The sequence below is a fragment of the Balearica regulorum genome, chromosome 4 (genome assembly GCF_011004875.1).
Source record: "Balearica regulorum gibbericeps isolate bBalReg1 chromosome 4, bBalReg1.pri, whole genome shotgun sequence".
NCBI lineage: Eukaryota > Metazoa > Chordata > Aves > Gruiformes > Gruidae > Balearica > Balearica regulorum.
The window spans coordinates 47,864,474-47,885,122 of record NC_046187.1 but is presented as its reverse complement, the minus strand read 5'-3'; the positions used below and the strand labels follow the sequence as shown (position 1 = coordinate 47,885,122).

Here is a 20,649-nt window from a genome sequence, read left to right as displayed (position 1 = left end):
GGGGCGCCCGCAGTCGTGCGGTGCTGCGGCGGCGGAGCCACAGGGCCCCTACCCGGCGGCGGCGGCGGCGGCGAGTCGCCGCGGAAGGGGTTTGGGGGCGGCGGGGGGTTGCGGGGCGCCTCGTCTCGCCTCACCTGCGGGCGGGCGGCCGCGGCCCAGGTGCGCGGCAGCGGCCCCGCGCGGAGCCGTGGGGCGCGGAGCGGTGCGCGCTGCTACCGCCGCGCTCCCTGCAGCGGTGGGGGGGGGGGGGGGGGGTGGTGCTGCCGGGAGCAGGGTCCGAGGGGGACGGACGGAGTGCGAGAGAAGACGGAGAGAGAGGGAGGGAGGGAAGGAGGGAGGGAGGCGGGGGAAAGAGGGAGGGAGGGAATCAGCGATCCGACGCAGCTCCCCACTCTCACTCCGCTGCTGCAACTCCTCAACTCTGCTCGTTCTTTGCCTGGACATGTCTTAAAAAGTTGGATCTGTCCCTCCATTTCGTCTTTTTTCTTTTTTTTCTTTTTCTTTTTTTCTTTTTCTTTTTTTATTTTTTCCCCTCCCTCCCCTCCCCGTCTGTTTTTTCCTTCCCACCCTCGTTCAAGTTTAAAGCAGCGGATGGGTCGGAGCCGACATGCCGCGCCGTGGGGATGGGGACGGGCGCCGCGCTTGCTGCGCGCCGGGGCCGCGCTGAGCGCCGGGGCCGCGGCGGAGTTCACGCTCTAGAGGTGTGTGGGCACCGGGGCATCGCTCGCTTCTGCTCAAAAGGACAAAAAAGAAAAGGGGGGAGGAAGCGTGCGGAGATGAACTGAGCTGGAGCGGACTTTGGGAGAAAAGCGCCGAGTCCAGCTGGTCTGGTGAGTTCTTTGTTTAATGAGTTTATTAATCAGCAGGGTGCTTAGAGAGATGATTCCCAATGAGAGTTTCGGTGCTCTAGTTTGCTGCGTTATTGAAAATACTCAGGTTTTCGCTTCAACCCGTAGTTTATAACTGTGTGGTATATGTATGTTTCTGTATATATCAGTATCTGTATCTATATGCACAACGACTTCATCCAAAGCTATGCGCACCTAGGGCTGAGGGCACCCCCCGCTACACCGCCACCTTCACGGAGAGAACGGCACGCACGCTTCCCGACCCAGCCTCCCCTCAGCCAGAGCCGGAGCCGGGCTCGGCGCCTCGGGCTACCGGCTCAGCTCTGCTCCGCTCGGCCGAGCCCGGCCGGGCTGGCTGCCGGCTCCGTGCCCGGCCGCCCGTGCGCTGTGGCGCGGCGCCCCCTGGCCGGCCGCCGCGGAACTGCGTCCCCGCCGCCGGTACCCGGGCCGGGGGGGGGGGGGGGGGGCTGCCGGGGCGGCCCCAGGAGGGGGGGAGCGGGCGCTGCGCGGCGGAGCCTCCCGGCTGCGGGGCTGGTGAACCGGGAAGCCGGCGCTTCCTGAAGGGCTCCGTTTCCTCTGATCTGCAGCCCCCAGCGCGCGAGGCGCTGGTTACGGCAGGGCCCCCTGCGCAGCCGGCTTTATTTATTTATGTGGCTAATAAAAGACGTGGCGGGGCTAATACGCGGTAAATGCGTCCCCGCCGGCTTCTCCCGCCCGCAGCCAGGCTTCGTCGTGAACCCGCCGGGTCGGGATTCCCCAGGCAAGCGTTTGATCGTTATTAAGCGTGATCACTTATTAATGAGCGGGGAATCCTCCGAGGACTATTTCGCAGTATTAATCTTTAACGTGGGGCTGGCTGACAGACATCCCTTCATCATGATTCCTGCAGGGCGCTCCCCCGCCTGAGGTAGCTCGTACCCCCTTCCCGGGGCCGGGGGTTCGCCTCCGCGCTCCCCGACCCCGCACACGCTTTCCCCCGCCGCTGCTTTTCCCGGCGCCGGGGCACGGCGCTACTCCTTAAAACGGTGGCGGGGAGCCGCGGCACCCGTCAGTCAGTTTTGGCCTCTGCTGGGAGCCCTCCCTCCGCACGGCCGTTCAGCGGCGGCTCGCCCAGTCCAGCTCAGCCCAGCCCAGCTCAGCTCAGGGCCCGAGGCTGGGAGGCGTGAGGCCAAGCCCGGGAGCGGCAGCCCGGTCGCCCGCGCCCCCTCCTACTCGCCGCACGGGGAAGAGGGAGCGGCCGCCGAGGCGCTGCGGTCGCCGCAGGGCGGGACTGGCTGCCACCGGTACGAGTGGAGACCGCGGGGCTTGTCCCGGGTACCCGCTGCTCCTCGGATGGCAGAGCCCCGCCAGCGAGGACCGCCTGTTCCCGTGGGGTGTGGACTGTCTCCCCAGCCATCCCCGGCAGGGGATCTAAGATACTCCCCAGCAGCAGCTTTCTGAAGTTTCTGAGTAGCCTCTCCGAGGGAGGACTTCGCCCCCCGCGAAGCCGCGTGCTTCCCCGGACCGGCGTCCCCGTCCCTGCCGCCCCGGCCGGAGTGGAGCGGGATGAGCGCGGTGGAGGTGAGGGGTCCCTCCACACAGGTCCCGCTGTGTCCCCGTAAGCGCCGTACCACCGGGAGGGCCAGCTTGTGCTGTGGTTCGCCTTCCGCCTCTCCGCGTTCCGTCTTTCCCCGGCGCTGGGCGGGGAGGCGGGCCGGGGGTGCGGGGGACGCTCCCGCGCCCGCGGAGCGCTGCAGAAACGAGTTCCGGAGGGGCGGCCGTCCAGCGCCGCGGAGGAATACGTTGGCGGGGGGGGCGCGACGGCCCAGAGGGGGCGGAGGGGCACCGGCGAGGCGCGCGGGAGGCCGGGGAAGAAAGGGGGAGCGGTGCGGCGCGGCGGGCAGCATGTGGGGCTGGCCTCGGCCCGCGCCCCCCCCCCGCCGGCACTGAGCCACGGAGAGGTGAGGTGGAAGTGCGGCGCGGCGAGAGCCGGGCGAGTTGGGAGAAGTTTTGGCGGCGCGGGGAGGGGGCGGCCGGGCAGAGCGGGCGCCCCTCGGAAAGTTGCGGCGCTGAGGAGAGGCCGGGAGCGTGGCGAGGCCGCCCGGAGGCGCTGGGCGAGCGGCCGCCTCGTGCTGTGGGGGCCCGCGGGAAGTGGCCGCGGAGCGGCGCCGGCCCCCTCACCCCCCCGCCCCCCCCGCCCGCGGCGCCGGGCCGGGGTGGCCGCCGGTCGTCGCGGGCCCTGGCGCCCCGCTGCCCCCCTCCCTGCGGCTGGCGGCGGCCGGCGGGGCTGGAGCCGCGGTCCCCTGAGAGCCGTCAGGGGCTTAGCCGGCAGGTTACTCCTAAGTTGCGTCGAGGAAAAGGGGCGGCGGTGATCCTTTCCCCTGGAGGCAAGGTGTCTTCGGATGCGTCTGACGGGCCGTTGCAAACTTAATTCCCCGGTAAGCCGGCAGGGGCGAATCGCGGCGAGTAAGTGCGTGCCTTGGGGTGACTTTCTTCCTTTGTCTGCACTTCAGCACCGCGTCCCTCCGTGCGTTCCTCGCCGCATTCCTCCGAAAGATACCGGGCAGCGTCCGCAGCGCGGCGTGTAGCAGCGGCTCTCTCGGAGATCCCGGCTGAACGCGTCAGCCGGCTAGTGCTGCTTTTTCTTTTTTTTTTTTTTTTTTTTTTTTCCCTTGCTCTTTACGGCAATTGAAACAAAATAAAGCTTTAGCTTTGTTTGAAAGGTGCGCTTTTTAATTTCTTGGTGTCAGTTAAGTGACGGTGTGTCTTACCGCTGGTAATATCCCCCCGTTGTAAACTTTTTTTGGAAACGCATTAATAAATTTAAAAAATGCTGCCTTCCTACAGCAGGTTTTCCTGCGGCTTAAACTACTTGCGTGCAAGTTCTTCCTAGGCAGTTGCATGGGAAATATTACCTGTACTCTTTCACTACTTCTGCTGTCTTTCTGCAAAAGAAAAGAATGCTGTGTCATAGATATGTATTTCCTATCCACCTGTCTAGCCATGTGGAAATATTCAGCTATTTAGTGAATAAAATACCTTTCTTTAACGCTGAAAACTATTTCATTTTGAAGTTTTTCTTTTGTTCTCGGTGAAATCCTGTAATTTCACGTTTAGGAGACTGGAAGGCGAGCTTTAGTAGTCGTCCCTGTAGTAGGATAATCTCCTGGGTTTTATAACTTAGCATGCAAAAGAACTTTATATGGCTAAGTTATCAGTGCAAGTAAGCAAACGTAAAATGCCTTTATACCTCCGAAGATTTACACAGTTTAATTTTTTTTTAAGCTTAAAACAGAGTTAAAGCTGAGTAAAACTATTTTTGTCATCACAAACTCTAAGGTGCCATGTTAAATTTCGATCAAACTCTTTAATTCACAGAGATCAGAGGTCTGCTTTTCCTTGCACAACTGGTGAGTTCAGAATTAGACACCCTAGCAAATAACTGTTATACAGGTAAAACAGGCAAAATTCTTTGTGTGAAACTTTGTTTCACTCCAGATTCAGAGTCTATGTGTGCTGTTTGAATACAGTTGCTACATTTTCCTTTTAACAGCAAAGATCTGGAAAGCATAAATCAGAGTATCTCATGAGATTAACTCATAATGTGGAGGATACAGGCATAAAACTTACTGGAGTTTAGTCACAAGTTTAAACTGTTATGTTAATCTCTGTGACAATGTACATTTTCTCAATAACTTACCAGCTTCACTGAAGTAATGTTACCATACTTTTTCATTGTGTGTTTAATTTTCTGGATACCAAACCAGCTGAATACCCTCCCTCCCTGCCAGAAAAGCAAAAGACACTGTTAAGTTAAGCATGAAAACTTAAGCACTGAAACTTAAGCACGTTGAAACAGCTAAACATGATTTTTTTTCACCTCCAATCAGACTACATAAATAATTACTTTTAAACAATTGAAAGAGTAGATGTTAATACAGACCACAAAGCCGCACAATCTCTCATAGGCTCCTACAATAGGAACCCTCTCATGACAGTATAGTTACTGCAGTAATAACTTTTCACAGGGCATTTTGTGTCAAATGGTGTTAGTTGCATATGCTGATCAAAACAGACCTTTAAATAGGTGATGTTTTGACTTATAGAGACATTTTAGTGTTAATAACATTACAGATCGAGGAAGCTGGTGCACATGTGGGGGGAAAGCCCCACTGCATTTGTTAAAAGTTAATGAAAGAAAGATTTCAGTGGACAAGCATTGTAGAAACAGCAGTAAAGAATCTCTTTGAATCCTCGAAATGCTCTCTGATGTTCCCCTAGAGCAGTGTAGCAGGCCATGCTCACAATCTCGTTCTGCTAATGTAAACAATGCAGCTTGGTCTTACAGGAGGTCCCTTGTAGACTTAGCTGGCAGATCTTGTGTGTAGAAAAGGGATAGCAATGGGACTAAGACGCATCGCGACTTGGGCTGTGTGACCTGGTTTAGGTCGTTTTTGTACCTGTGACTTTGATTGCTGGGGAAGTAAATCTCTCAATGTATGTTCCCAATGACACATTATGTAGAAGATAAGATTGTTTTGTTGTTGTTTGTTTGTGTTTTGTTGGCTTGCTTGGCATTGAGATTTGCCATTTACTAAATTCTGTATTTTTTTTTTTGCTTAAAAATTTCAAATCTCAGACTATAAACTTTGAAGTCTAGATACTGTAAACGTACTGCTAAGAGAAATAGTCTTTTATATGACTACTGTCTTATCTAAATCGCCTTCATTTGTAAGTGATAAATTTCAGGCTGTTAGCCCCAAAATTTTGCCTTTTGTTATACCTTTAATGTGAAGATAGTTTTACTACTTACAAAATTAAGCACTGTTAACATAATTTGTATATGGGGGAAAAAATACTAATACTTCAAAAATACTAACTTTGAAATATGAACTATCTTATGTATCCCAACATGGAATATACATGTAAATAAAAATGATCTGGATATGCATATAAACAAAAATTATCCAAAAAATAACTTTCAAATAGGAAATCAAAGTTTGTTTGAAAGTAGCTTTTCAGAATAAATACAGTGTGTACTTCTTATAAACTTAAGACTATGATGCTTTGTTAAGCAAACAGTTGCCTTATGTGTTGAAAATGGATGCAGAAAATCCTAAACTGGTCATATTCCAAAGATAATAAAAAATTTGGAAGTTCATAGTGTAGCCTTTGGCTAAAATGTTTCTGAAATTCAGTCATTCTGGCTCACTGTAATGAGCTATCTGAGTTTATATCTGACACGTTATCACTTTATCTTAACACTTTCATACTTTCCTTTAGTAGTTAACTATCTTTACAACTGGCATTGTTTAATACTTTAGAAATTTATCAAGATTATTATGTTGATTTTTGGATAATCCTGGATCACCATTTTTTAGTTTTACAGTAGCTCTGTAAATTATGCCAAGATGGAAAAAGTGTCATGTTACAGAAGCAACTAACTTGTTTTTATCTAGCATGGTTAACTGTTCAGTTGAGAGATACTCTTAAACTCTCGATTGTGACTTAGCAAACCTTAGAAGTTGCTGCTGAGGAATGGATTCTCTTACTGGTAGTTGCGTCATCATGTGTAATAGGCTGCCTGTTGCCAGTTCTGAGCGGACGCCACTTGAATTTATTATGGAAAAGCAACAAAAAAGTGCTTAAGGTATTATGGCACGGAAAAATATTTACAGTAATAGTAAAACCTACACATGTGTTCAACTTTGAATTTTAATGAGGAATTTGGATATCTTAATGCAATCTAATGCATTATAGCGTGGTGCACATTGTGTCTAACGTGCCTGAGATGTGAGGAGCAAATGATAAAAGATGGACGGGTACAATGCTTTACATAATAAATACACCACTTTAGACAGCTTGTTGCCAAACATTAGTATAGGCAATGAGTTATGGGATGCCATAGCATCAGAGGTGGAGCTGGGTTTTGGATTTCAACATAAATTTAAAAAAAAAAAAAACAAAACAGTAGTGTAACTGAGGGAGAAAAGAGGGAAAGATCTGATCAGATCAGCAAAAGATCTGATTATTAAGTAGCTTTTGATAATAGACAGCTTCCAAAATTCCAGCAGGATGGAGTAAAAAAACTTGTTTCTGTTGATTACTTAAAAACGATGTAATAATTTCTTAACATGTCTTTTAGGACAGTCTAATGGCATCTTAAATTGCTTGGAGTTTTAGAAGTATTGATATCAGTTATTTATTGTAGGGTTTTAGTTGTTTTTTGAGATTTTGTGTGTTTGGTTTATTTGTTTATTTTATGAAAATGTTTGTTTAACTTGGCAGTATGTTAGGGGGATGAAGCTCTGGAGACCCAAGTGTCTGTTTATTCCCAGGACAAATCATGGCCTGGTAATGAGAGTAGATAGGGGAGGAATAATATTGTTAACCCATTGAAATGGTGGCTGTTCCAGCCTCACACTCATTTGCCCTTCCAATCTTTCCTCTAGTGTTAAGACCTTGTAAGTAGTGGTTCCAGCTAGTGACCTACTTTTAAAAACTCATACACTTTTTATTGTTTGCTCATTCACTTTTTATTGTTTGCTATGGTTATAGCTTTAATCATGTAACTTACAGGATACAGATGTGCTTTTTTTTTCTTGCCAAAAGGATACTAGCTAAGTTTTCATTACTGCTCTCCAATATTTCCTATAGTTTGTGTGGATCTGAATGTTAAATTCTTCTCTTATCAAAATTATTCACTTACTAATGGCTGTGACTGAATTAGATTCTTCTGAGATTTTGTAGCGAACTGTTGACACAAGCAGATTAATTTGCTCTAATGCTTTCTAGTTGGCAGAGGCAGTCCATGGAATTTCAGTTGATGTAATCTTTCTTGTATCTCTACCTGAGCAGGTAGGAATTAGGGGAGAGAGAAATAACTGTAAGAGAAAATGTGAGTGGAGGAAGGAGACAACATAATGTGATACCTTTTGAGCTGAGATGAACAGAACTACTGTGGGGATAGGCACTGAGGAGAGACTGACCACCAAAGATAGGGTGAGGACAAACTAGGGCTAAAATGTGGGGAAAAAAGGTCAAGAAGAATGAAAGAAGCGTATAGGTAGAAATTGGTATCATTAGGAATTAGTATGAGTTGTATAACAGATAGGCTAGGGAAGAAAATGCTAAAGGAGAGGTAAGGGGAAAAATATTTGGGATAAATAGGGAAGGTGAAAGAAAAGAATGTGTACTACTTAATCAAATCAAAGCTAGATTGCTTTCTGTTTGCTGGAAAGAAGTTTTCCCCAAAAAATTTTGTTGCAAGCTTGGGCTTGTTGAGGAAGCATGCTGAAGCTTTGATTTGTTATCCTGTGAATTTTGGGGATTAAAGACTTGCTATAAACCCAGATGAAGAAGGTAGTCCCAAAGGTCTTGTTCCTGAGGTTCCTACCTTTCTTCCTACTGCAGTCTTGCTGGGATTTAGGCATTGGAAATGATACGCTGACTTTTTCAAAAGGGAAAGCCAGTGAGGATGTCTCACCTGTGTCCGTCTTGCTGTTGCAGGCTCTTTCCCTGTCATCTCTGGAGTGTGTTTGAGAAACATGTCCTAATAGTTCCTGCAATTATTTTGATGGATTCCTGTTCTCATAGCTCTTGATACTAATTTGTTTTAGATCTGTTCTGAGAGGGGAATAAAGGAATATGTCTCATTCTTTATTGGTTTTACAAGTTAGTGTTGCTTGATTAAAATGATTTTATGATATGCACTGCTATCCACTACTCCTATAAGGGTACTTAGAGCTGGAGAGAATACAATACAGACAGAATTATTATCTGTTTATATTTTTTTATAATTCTTGGAACAGGTGCTCATAGGATGCTTTGAAGAAGAAATGGTAATTTCAAGCCAATTCTTGCAGTTTACTTCCATGTCATTGGCCATTTTACAGTCTAAGTGAAATGAGGGAGAAGAATTTTCTATCAGAAGACAATGTCACATATGAAGTAGAAGACTGGACTGAATGTTCACTACTCCATATTAGTTCAGATCTACTTTTCTCACTTACAGCAGACAGTGTGGGTGTATTTCTTCTAACATGTTGCTTCATGGAATTGACTCATCTGAAGCTAACTGTGTTGTCCTTGTGTCATGGTAGTAAATCTTAGACTTTTTGGGCTTGTGCATTCTTGACATTTTTAGGAGTTTTACTTTATCTGCTTTTCTGTTACTGTAAACGATGTTGAAACTTCCTGCAAAAAAGGATATAAACTGGATGTGTAACTTAAAGGGTTTTTTGGGTTTGTTGTGTTGTTGTTTTTTTTTTTCCAAGCATGAATTCTAAACTAAACATCAATGTTGTTTGAATAATAGTTGAACAGTCATAAGTCTTAACACATCTCTCTCCTGTTTCAGGGTTTCTTTGTAATTGCTGCCATGGGAAGATACTTGACTATGCTGTTGCTGCTGATGCTGCTGGTGCAGCACTTTGGAAACTGTGAAGGAAATCAAAGGCCACATCATGCTCCACCAATGCAATTTACACAAGCACAGTATAATGCCACTGTGTATGAGAATTCTGCAGCCAAGACTTATGTTGGGCATCCAGTGAAAATGGGCATTTACATTACAAATCCATTATGGGACCTAAGATACAAAATTATTTCTGGTGACAATGAGAACTTGTTCAAAGCTGAAGAATATGTTCTTGGAAACTTTTGCTTTTTGAGAATACGGACCAAGGGAGGAAACACAGCTATCCTTAACAGAGAGGTAAAAGACCATTATATGCTGACTGTTAAAGCAGTTGAAAAAAATACAAATTCTGAAACACGCACGAAGGTCAGGATACAGGTACTGGATACAAATGACTTGCGGCCTTTGTTTTCTCCGACATCTTACAGTGTTTCTTTGCCTGAAAACACAGCAATAAGGACCAGCATCGCAAGAGTCAGTGCAACAGATGCAGATATAGGAACAAATGGAGAGTTCTACTATAGCTTTAAAGAAAGAACAGATGTGTTTGCTATACATCCAACTAGTGGAGTGGTAGTTCTAACTGGTAGACTTGACTACTCGGACACTAAGCGTTATGAGATGGAAATTCTTGCAGTGGACCGTGGGCTGAAGCTGTATGGTAGCAGTGGCATAAGCAGTATGGCAAAACTAACTGTTCATGTAGAGCAAGCAAATGAATATGCCCCTGTTATTACAGCTGTAACATTGACTCCATCAGAATCAGACAAAGATCCAACTTACGCAATTGTAACTGTAGAAGACAATGATCAGGGTTCAAATGGGGAAATAGCATCATTAAATATTGTTGCGGGTGATCCGCTTCAACAGTTCAAAACAGTGAGGTCTGTTCCAGGAGGTAAAGAATACAGAATAAAAGCCATTGGTCACATCGACTGGGAGAGCCACCCTTTTGGATACAACCTTACCCTTCAAGCTAAAGATAAAGGAAATCCCCCACAGTTTTCTTCTGTAAAAGTTGTTCATGTGACATCACCACAATTTAAGTCTGGTCCTGTCAGATTTGAAAAAGAGATATATAGAGCTGAAATAAGTGAATTTGCCCCTCCAAACACACCTGTGATAATGGTGAAAGCTCTGCCTAGTTACCCACATTTAAAATATGTATTTAAAAATACACCTGGCAAAGTAAAATTCAATTTAAACACGCACACTGGTCTTATTACCACTTTAGAACCCATAAAAGCACGATATGCATCCCATTTTGAACTTGAAGTTGTGACAAGTGACAGAAGAGCTTCTGCAAAAGTATTAATTAAGGTACTAGGCATGAACAGCAATCCTCCTGAATTTACTCAGACATCCTATAAAGTTTCCTTCGATGAGAATGTGCCAATAGGTACGAGTGTCATGAGAGTAAGTGCAAAAGACCCTGATGAAGGGGAGAATGGTTATGTGACCTATAGCATTGCAAACCTAAATCCTTTGCCATTTGTGATTAACCATTTCAGTGGGGTTATTAGTACCTCAGAAGACTTGGATTATGAATTGATGCCAAGGGTTTACAATTTAAGGATTCGAGCTTCTGATTGGGGTATACCGTATCGTCGAGAAGTTGAAGTTCCTGTTACTATTATTTTAAATAACCTGAATGACAATATACCTCTGTTTGAGAAAATAAATTGTGAGGGAACCATCCCCAGGGATCTTGGTGTTGGAGAACAAATAACAACTGTATCTGCTATTGATGCTGATGAACTCCAGTTAGTGAGGTACCAGATTGAATCTGGAAATGAACTAGATTTATTTAGCCTAAATCCAAATTCTGGAGTACTTTCACTCAAACAGTCACTATTAGATGGCCTGGGTGCTAAAATGTCTTTTCACAGTTTGAAAATTACAGCTACAGATGGAGAAAACTTTGCAAAACCGTTGTATATCAACATAACTGTAGCTACTAGTCGCAAACCAGTCAACTTGCAATGTGAAGAAACTGGTGTAGCCAAAATGCTCGCAGAGAAACTCTTACAAGCAAATAAATTGCACAGCCGTGGAGAAGTTGAGGATGTTTTCTTTGACACTCACTCTGTGAATCTGCATGCACCTCAATTTAGAAGTACCCTCCCCAGTAGCATTGAGATAAGAGAAGACCAACCTGTGGGCTCCAGCATAATACTTATGGATGCTACTGATCTTGATACTGGCTTCAATGGAAAGCTAGTGTATGTTATTTCTGGAGGTAATGAAGATAGTAGTTTCATTGTTGATATGGAAAGAGGAGTGCTGAAAATTTTATCTCCCCTTGACCGAGAAGTAAAGGATAAATATACTCTAAATATTACTGTCTACGATCTTGGAGTACCACAGAAGTCTGCCTGGCATCTTTTAGATATAAAAATTTTGGATGCTAATGACAACCCACCGGAGTTCCTGCAAGACAGCTATTTTGTTGAAGTGAGTGAAAACAAAGAGCCAAATAGTGAAATAATTCAGATTGAAGCTACTGATAAAGATTTGGGGGCAAATGGAGAAGTGAAATACTCTCTTCTAACAGATACAGACAAGTTTACTATTAATGCTGTGACAGGAGTTGTGAAAGTTGTAGGGGTTCTGGATCGTGAAGAACAGCATGTCTATTTCTTGAAAATAGAGGCTAGGGACCAACCTACTGAAGAACCTCAATTATTTTCAACAGTTATTTTGAAAGTGTCTGTAGAAGATGTTAATGACAATCCTCCAAAGTTTATTCCTTCAAATTATCATGTGAAAATTCGAGAAGATCTTCCAGAGGGAACTATTATTACATGGCTAGAAGCCTATGATCCTGATTTAGGCCAGTCAAGTCAAGTACGATACAGTCTTCTGGACAGCGGAGAGGGCACCTTTGATGTTGACAAACTAAGTGGAGCAATACGTATTGTACAAAGACTGGATTATGAAAAGAAACAACTTTATAACTTGACTGTGCGGGCCAAGGACAAAGGAAAACCCATTTCATTGTCCTCTACCTGTTACGTTGAGGTTGAGATAGTTGATGTGAATGAAAACTTGCACCCTCCACGGTTCTCTGTGTTTGCAGATAAAGGCTTTATAAAAGAAGATGCCCCTGTTGGTTCCTCAGTAATGACAGTATCTGCTTATGATGAAGACGCAGGACGAGATGGGGAGATTAGATATTCTATCAGAGATGGATCTGGTATAGGAGTTTTTCGAATAGATGAAGAAAAAGGTAAGGTGACTTTCTGTTATTTTTATATTATAAATAAAATCATATGCCATCAAAGAGATAAGAGAAGCAGCATTGTCACAGTTGGCATAGATGTTCTTGTTAGGACAAAAAGATGTTGCCAATAACATGTATAGTTCTGTCTAATGCTTCAGTGAAATTCTGTGTATACATTTGATAAGTAATTTTCCTCTGTTGTCCTCATTTCTCTCCAGCCTACCTAAAGCCATTCTTAGATCTTAAAATTTATGCCACCTGGCAAAAATAAGAATAGTATTGATGTAAAATGAAGGTCTGCCTCACGTGAACACTGTTGTCTTGTGGATAGTGGGACTGTGAAGCTAAGGCAGCAAACTGCTTTCTGCAGGGATTTTCATGCTTTTTAATCTTAAGTGACATCTTTCTTGCTTCATTTACTGGAGGTATACATGGGTGTGATATTGCCATACATGCTGGTTTTGATAGTTATCTTTCGGAGTTGTTATAAGTGCTCATATGTAAGTTAGTAAGCAGTACCTTTCTTCATGGGAAGGCTTCTGTCAAAGAAAGGACAGATGCAGCCTTTAAAAGAACTCATATAAATGAGACTGAACTGTTGACATATTAATAACTGTGAGAATTACTCCAGTGTCATGTGTTCAGAAGAAACATAATTACGGTTTTGATAAAATTCTAGTGCTGACTTCTAACACTTTGGACATCTGTGTAGCTACCCATTCATTTATGTCTCTGATAAGGATAGAACATATTATGCTGCCATTTAAGTGCCTTAAAATAAATTGAGGAGGAATCTTTTGCAAAATTTGGCTATGGGTAAATTATGACATATGTGATTGATTTCTTAAAGAAAAGAACTTGTAACTGAGAATAAAAACATGGCGATCATATCCGACTCATCCAGTAGCCATTCTGCATGTTCTGTATGCTTCCCACAATTGTGAATGTGGGTAATATGGACTCACAAAGTCGCTTTACTCTACAAGGTTTAGGTGAACAAGCTGTTACTGCCAGTATGTTTTCTTCTATAGAAAAATCAGTTATTAAATTATGTAGTTTGTGGCTAAAGAACCAACTCCAGAGCTTGAAATGTAGCACTGCTTCTCTCAGCTTTGCTTTTAACAAAGCACATAGTTAAGATTGTGTAAAAAAGGAGATTTGAGTACAGATTTTGTAAAAAAGGAGAATTGAGTACTTTCCAAGACTTAATAGTTTCACTTCTAGGTTTTTGGCATGTGTGTAGACTATTCATTTGTGTATCATTATGTCTTTTTTTTTTTTTTTTGACGTAAGTACATTCAAGTTTATTGTGTGTTATAGTAGCTTAGAAATGTATCTAGTTGTCCTACAGAATGAGTCTGAGTTTGCTAACTTATTGTGCAAGTGATAGAGAATGAAAGAGTGAAGAAATATTTTTGACACCAATATGTACATATGTGTACCTATGTATGTGTATGTGGACAGGTAAGTGTATTTTTGTGACACCACTACTGGGGCATAATTAGTTGTCTGCATTGCCTCTTTACTCTTTTGGCACAAGGCTAGTTTGCTTTACTGAAAAATTGGTGTGAGTTTAAGTGTGTTCCTTTTTATCTGCCAGGTTTACAAAGTTGGCAGACCTTGGGGCAAAACCAGCTTCTACTTAATAATCTTGTCCAGGACAGTGGCTCTGTATTTTCAAGGTGGGGGAGAGGCATTGTCTGTATTCATATCTGGTATTTAGTGCTTACAGTTCTTCAGGGATGAAAGCAGAGGGGCTTGGGATTGTGGGGAGGGGGTGGTGGTGAAGAGGGGTTGCTAGTTTTTAATCTTAATGAACAAATTCCACTTAGCCCACTGATGTGAGGAGGAATGTATTTGTGTTTGGTAGGTGTGGAGTTTTTTTTTCCATCAGATGTTGATCTAAAGGAACGGAGGAAAGAACATGGAATATGTACAAGCTTGATGATGTAGCTTAAATTTTGTCTCAATACTTTTTTTTTTTTTTTTTTTTGCGCTAAGAAGCAGTCAGAATTGTTACAGAAGGCACTCTTTATACTGCAGTGTCTGAATATTTGTCATGTTTTCCAAAATGGACTGGCCTTGATACAGGGAGCAGACTGATAATTAGCCAAGAAAGCATGTTAAAGAATTTGTGAAAGAGGAGATGTGACAAGCAACTCGGTAACTTTTTCAGCTTGCTAAAGGGCTCTTCTGACTTTACCCTTGAGCTACATGTCTCTTCCTGCTGGCTTCAAAAGCATCATACTACACGTTCAGTTCAAAGACAGATAAACTGGATTTAGGAAGTTAATTGTAGTCAACACTTAAGTATTTGGTGGCTAAGAGGAATCCTTTTATGCCTCGCTTCTTAGGAATCAAGGACAGTAATCACATTTGCAGAAAGACACGATGATTAATGAGGATGATAGAAGCATCAAATACCTAGTTCCATGCATGGTATTTTTGCTGGCTTTCAGGTTATCTTTTCCATGTTAATGTTTGGGGTTTTTTTTAACTGTACATTTCAAAAGGTGGGAAATTGTATTAGTGTTTGATATTTGTACCTGTAATTCTGGAGTTTTCACCAGAGAATTTAATATATCTTTGCTGCTAATTCTTGAGTACTTTTTTCTAAGATTTACCTTTGGTTTGGGTCAGCTGGTTTTCACAGGTTTTGTTTTCTGCAAGTCCTGTCCAAACTGTTAGAAGTAAATCTCTTAACAGGGAGCCCTAATGCACCCGTACTCCCAAACTCGGGAGTTGCTTTGATTACTTTGTTGCCTAATTACTCCATACTTTTCAAGAAGACATAGGAAAAAGTACATTGGGGTGAATTTGGTAGTCAGTCATATTGTAGCTTTCATGTAAGTATTCTTTAGCCTGAAAAAGCAATAATGGTCGGGAAAGGAGGAGAGCAAGATAATATAAATATCATATATAAAATAGCAGTAGTTTCTGTACTACCTTCCTCATATTACTGCCTGTTTTTTGCAATGCAAGAAATAGGGCACACACTTAACAGGTAACCAAGGTAAAAGGAAGTATTTCTCACGTGAAATATAATAGTCATGAAACTCATTTCCCCAGGAAGTTATAGAGATCAAAAGTATGACTAAAGAAAATAAATGGTACTAATGAGATTATTTTGAGGTTCAGCTTCATGCTCATAAATTGTTAACTGGAAGCCAAGTGGGTAAGGGAAGGAGATAAGAGATCAATTCAGAAGTATTGCATTGTGACTGTTATTGAACAGAGATAAAATTAAAATTACATAATAAAGGGAGACTCTGGGTGTATTATAATGGTATGAGGGGGAAAAAATGTTAAAGCAAGATTTCTGGGCAGTGAATTTATACCACAAAGCAATTTGTTTATGCTTTAGGTATATGTATTCAGGAGAAGTTGGAATTTAAGGTAGCTTGTTATGTGAGTGCTAGACTAAAGTCTGCAAATTGAGATGATCAGCTGGCTATATAAATTGCCTGCTAAAGCAGCTGTAAAATATTTTCCCAAAGAATTTGATAAGGAGTTGAGCAGATTGGGATGTATTAATAATAGAACGGATTGTGTTGATGCAGATCCCAGCGTGCCACAGAAAACCCACACACAACATCTAAATCCCATTAGCACCGAGCAATAAAAGTGAGATAAATCATGTCAATGCCATGCTGCTACTGCCATTTGGAAAAGCTCTAAGAAATGATAGAAGCAAGTGCTAGAGGAGAACCTAAAGCAGAAGCTATGTGGAACCAACGCTGTATTGAAACTTGTTCCTTCCTTGCCCCAGTCCTCATCCCAGCAGGCAAGCAGGGAAAAGGAGAATGTCTTCTTGATTGCTTTTTGGTTGTCAAATATAAGGATAGAGCATTTCCATTAAGTGTTTACCCTCCTCAAAAGGTGAAATGAAAGATGGAAGTTCTAGTATGCAAAAATGGTATTAGAAAGAACTCCCAGTACTACTTCCAGTTGTGTAGGTGAACAAGGCCATTCCGTGTTGCCCACTGTGCTGGATGTAACGCTGTCATGGGAGCACCAGCACATGGTGAGCTAGTTTCCACACTGATTTCTAGCTGTAAAAATTAAAACTGTTACAAGTTTTGCTCAATATCTGGCCTTCTCCAAAGAATTTTTTTGTCAAGCAGACTGCTCTTTTCCCTCAGATATCAGGGCTTCTAGCTTATTAGTGAGAGCTGGGTTTTGTCTTGTTTCAGGGTTGTCATCTTTTGGTTTTCTTTCTAGTGCTCAAAATTTTGATAGCTGAGGGAGCCAGCAGACTTTGGGAGTGTAGATGCCCTGGGTTATTTAGCCAAAGAAAGGTCTCATTGCAGTGTGTATAGAAGATGGGAGCCCATCCTGGCAGCTGATGTTCAGAAATGAAGGAAGTTTCAAGAGTCATGAATTCTGCATGTCCAGTTGTGTCTAAGCTGTTGTGTACTAGAGCAGTTGGAATTGTAACCCTTGTACCACCTAGATGCAGGGTGTTATATGTAGGCCCTGTGCAGTATAGGTTTCCCCTGATGACAGTTTGTTTGAACTATTTTAATAAACCATGCTGAATTTTACACATTATTATCAGAAACTTCCCAGCTAGTTCAACTTGCAAGGCTACCAGCAGATGTTTTCTAATCTTCTGCAACCGAAGATGTTTCCCAGCATATAACCTAGTTCCAAAATGGTGTTGAGGGTGATGTGGCAGTCTGAAGTCCATGCATGATAAACTCAGGTTACTGAAAGATTCCTGGTAACAAATAACTGTATTACTGGATTAAACACAAGTAATGAGGTTAAGTTATTAGGCCATGAGTGTTAGAGAATAACAGTAATTCTGTTCTAACAATATCAACAAAGTTTAAGATGATTGAACAATTTGCTGACTTAAAAAGACCCAAGTATGACTGTGCTTTATTAGAACAAAGGTCTGTCTAGCCTGATACGCTATCTTCAGTAGTGTAAGGAAGAATAAGAGCGGGTTAGACATGTGATACTTTCTTCTAATACTTTTCCAGTCTCTCGTTATTTTATATTTGAGGAGTTTTTGAGTCAGGTGTGGTTTGTAACCTTTAGCAGATTTATTTGTCTTGTGTAGTCTTCCCTTGGAACCATGTAATTTTCAAGTGTAACCTTGCTATGGTGATAAGGAAAGATGATTTGTTTTGGTAAAGAATGTTAAAGGACCAAGTAAAAAAAAAGTTAACAGGGGCATGTGGAAGAAAATTAATTTTATTGCGCTATCTCTGTGTGCATAAAATACCATCAATAAAGCTTAATGACTATGAGACACTTATTTTTAATATTACCAGAAACATTTCCAGCTGGGAAGACAGTAATTCATTAAAGAGAATGAATAGGATTTTAACTATGTAAAGCAAAGTACTGAATTATACTCTTAGAAGGTACGGAGCATTGGTAATACATAATAAGCATGTTAACATTTATTTGTAGTGTTCTCGTAATCGCATTAGTTAAAATGCAGGATATGATTAACAGTTACACATAAGGAGTAGCTTCAGGTTTTGCTTCTTTGGTGATCTTTGACTTTTGAGCTTCTCAAATTGTTTCACCACTCTGTTGAGTTAACAAAGATTAAATACTATGATCATCAATAAAGCAGAACACTTAAGTACCTATTGGATAGCTATTAAACCAGCAGCATTGTTTGGAAGAGAAGCCAACTGGCCTGCATCTACCCGAACAACTCTCATACCTTTAGGCAGGGTGGCTCTTGGGAGTGCTATCTGCTGCATTCCAACTCCTGACTGTGCCCCAGTGCTCTTTGGAAGAGTGGTAGCTGGCACAGGCACCAAAGGCAGTTTAGCAATGTAGAGAATCAAGTTCAAATGCCTAGAAATGCTTTCTGTTTCTTGTACTGATACAGCGATAAACCACTTGAAGGTAGGGGAGGCATTTTTAATCAAAACTGAGACTAGTATGATTTGGTTTTGTTAATTGTAGTTAAGCAGCCTTACAAATATGGGACTTTCTTCACACTCTTTCAGTGAATGCTTCATGCTGAAGTTGTATCTTCCATATACTTTAGTTTGCTACCCCTTCTGTATAAGTCAAGAATATAAATACCAGAATATACAAGAACTTAGTTTCCCTCAATTTAAAAAAAACAAAACAAAATATTTCTAATAATTTCCATTTCTCTACTATACGTATTCCAAACGTATTAACTGTCAAAGTTACCGTGTGGTAACTGTGTGCTGTGTTTATTCCAAGACCTTGCAGATTTGTCAGATAGGTTATAAGTCACTGGAAACTGTTAACAGGAAAAAAATGTTGAGCAAATCTTTGTGTAAGAAAAATGTTAAACATTAATTTAATAATTGTAATCGATTAGGTGATGTTAATAGTCAGGAAAGAATATTCCTGGTGGGTTTGATATGATAGACTATGAGGAGGAGTTGCTGTAAGATTTAGTCAGAGTTTGTTTACAGAAGTTGTGACAATGACATTTCCTGCTTATCTTCTGTCCACAGATCCAGTCTCATTGACACATAGGTTTTGGCATTAAAATTCCTTATGTGACTATTTTGACCATTTAAAAATGAGGAGTAAATGGGAAGAAGACCCTCTCCTCCTCCTTGCAAAGTGCAGTAGTTCTTTCAACTACTTTTGAAGAGAGAGCTGGATTGGGAGATGCTCTGTTTCTGTGGAACACTAAATGGTTGCAGCTTTTTGCACAGGAAAATTTTCACACTGGCTGGTTTGGGTGCAGACATGAGTGAAGCTCAGAGCACAGGCTGATCTCCCAATTGTCTAATTAGCTTTTCAGACAATTTTTTTTTTCACCCTACGCTGAATTCTGTGCTGCCATGTTACATTGTACTGAAGTTAATGATTTGCCCATATAGATAGAGCAGCAAACTTTCTTCAGTGGCTGCAGTATAAACGTGCTGGAGTAAGAATTCTAAGGTTATTCTCATGTGGTTTGTTTAAAAGAAAAAAAAAGGCAACAAAAAACCCCACACAACAAAAACCAAACAAAAGCAACCAAACAAAAAACTACAAATAACCAGCCCCAAAAACCCTCGTACAATGATTACTAGGTTCTATAAACTCCAAGTTAGAGTTCTTAAGCTTGTGAATGTTAATTTGGAAGGTTAATCTTATAAATGAGGGGCTGCATCAGCACTTCAGTTAGCAGTTGAGAGAGTTAAAACATGATTCTAATATGTACACTGGAGATCTGAATGAAATTCTAGTCAGCAGAGAGGAGGTTTTTTTCTTAATCAAAGGACTTATGCAGATTATTCTTGGATTCTGGAGTTGGCCGGTCAGTTGCCACACTGACATCTGGGTTTTTTTGGGAAGTGCTGGGAGCATATCTGTTCAAGAAACATTAGTTATCTTTGCTAAATAATAATAAAAAATACAGCTGTTCTTATTCTGGAAACAGGAAGTTTAGGTCAGAGATGCAGAAAGAATTATTCCCTTATCTTTCTCTGTGAGGAGAGTTTAGTAAAAATAATACAGTATTTTTTTTTTTAAAAAAAAGGAGGGGGGAGGGCGGCAAGTGAAGATGAACTTGGTAGTTAACTGCTCTGGAAAGATATTTTAATGCTGATTTTTTTTCTAGTGGCATATTTATTTTGTACCACGCCTGGGCATTCCTTCCCTTTGGTATTGAATTGAGAAAGATGAGCAGCATGAGAACAACTTGAACTGATGTGACTAGAAACCAAGATCTACCCATTTTAACTCTCCCACCAGCACTCTTATGAATCCTTTGCAGAAGAGTCCTTATCAAGTTTTTCCAGAGCCCACCAGAAGAAGGTTTTTGTTGTGACAATAAATAATTAAGCCACTTAGAGTATCATGCCCACCCAAACACAATAACCTGTTTTTTAAAGCATTTATTCCATGTTTTGATGACTTCTCTTCCCTGCCAGGGCTTAAGTGATAGTCAAGCATGCAGTACACAGAGCAGAGCTGAAATCCGAACTTAGTCTGCAAGATGGGGGATAGAATTGTATCTGTGTGGGACACTTAAATTGAGGAGGCATATTTATGGTTGTTGATTACAGATATGAAAAAACTTGTTGTGTAGACTGTTTTTTAAAATGGAGTATTATCTTATTTTCTGCTTTCTAGTTAATGGTACCCTGTGGGTTTGTGTGTTCAGTATGATGTTGAGAATAAGAATGAAGTTGACAAGAGAGGAAGATCTGTATGGTTTCATTCTGTTTTTACAG

General features: G+C 42.3%; 1 protein-coding gene and 1 long non-coding RNA gene across 6 annotated transcripts in view; both read left to right on the top strand.

Annotated features, from left to right (window-relative positions):
• Positions 1–20,649, top strand: part of LOC142601751 (uncharacterized) — a 1,264,755-nt gene that overhangs the window by 855,000 nt on the left and 389,106 nt on the right. The gene's annotated exons all lie outside the window — the stretch shown is intronic.
• The window catches only part of FAT1 (FAT atypical cadherin 1), a 113,076-nt gene continuing 92,807 nt past the window's right edge, over positions 381–20,649 (top strand). For 2 of the 5 annotated variants that reach the window (XM_075751991.1, XM_075751990.1), the window contains exon 1: positions 9,187–12,475. In XM_075751991.1, coding sequence (XP_075608106.1) covers positions 9,208–12,475 — 3,268 coding nt within the window. In that variant the 5' untranslated portion in view covers positions 9,187–9,207. Of the gene's footprint in view, positions 831–2,105; positions 2,409–2,663; positions 2,789–9,186; positions 12,476–20,649 lie in introns of those variants that run through there. The other 3 variants (XM_075751987.1, XM_075751986.1, XM_075751988.1) reach the window with 3 other exon arrangements.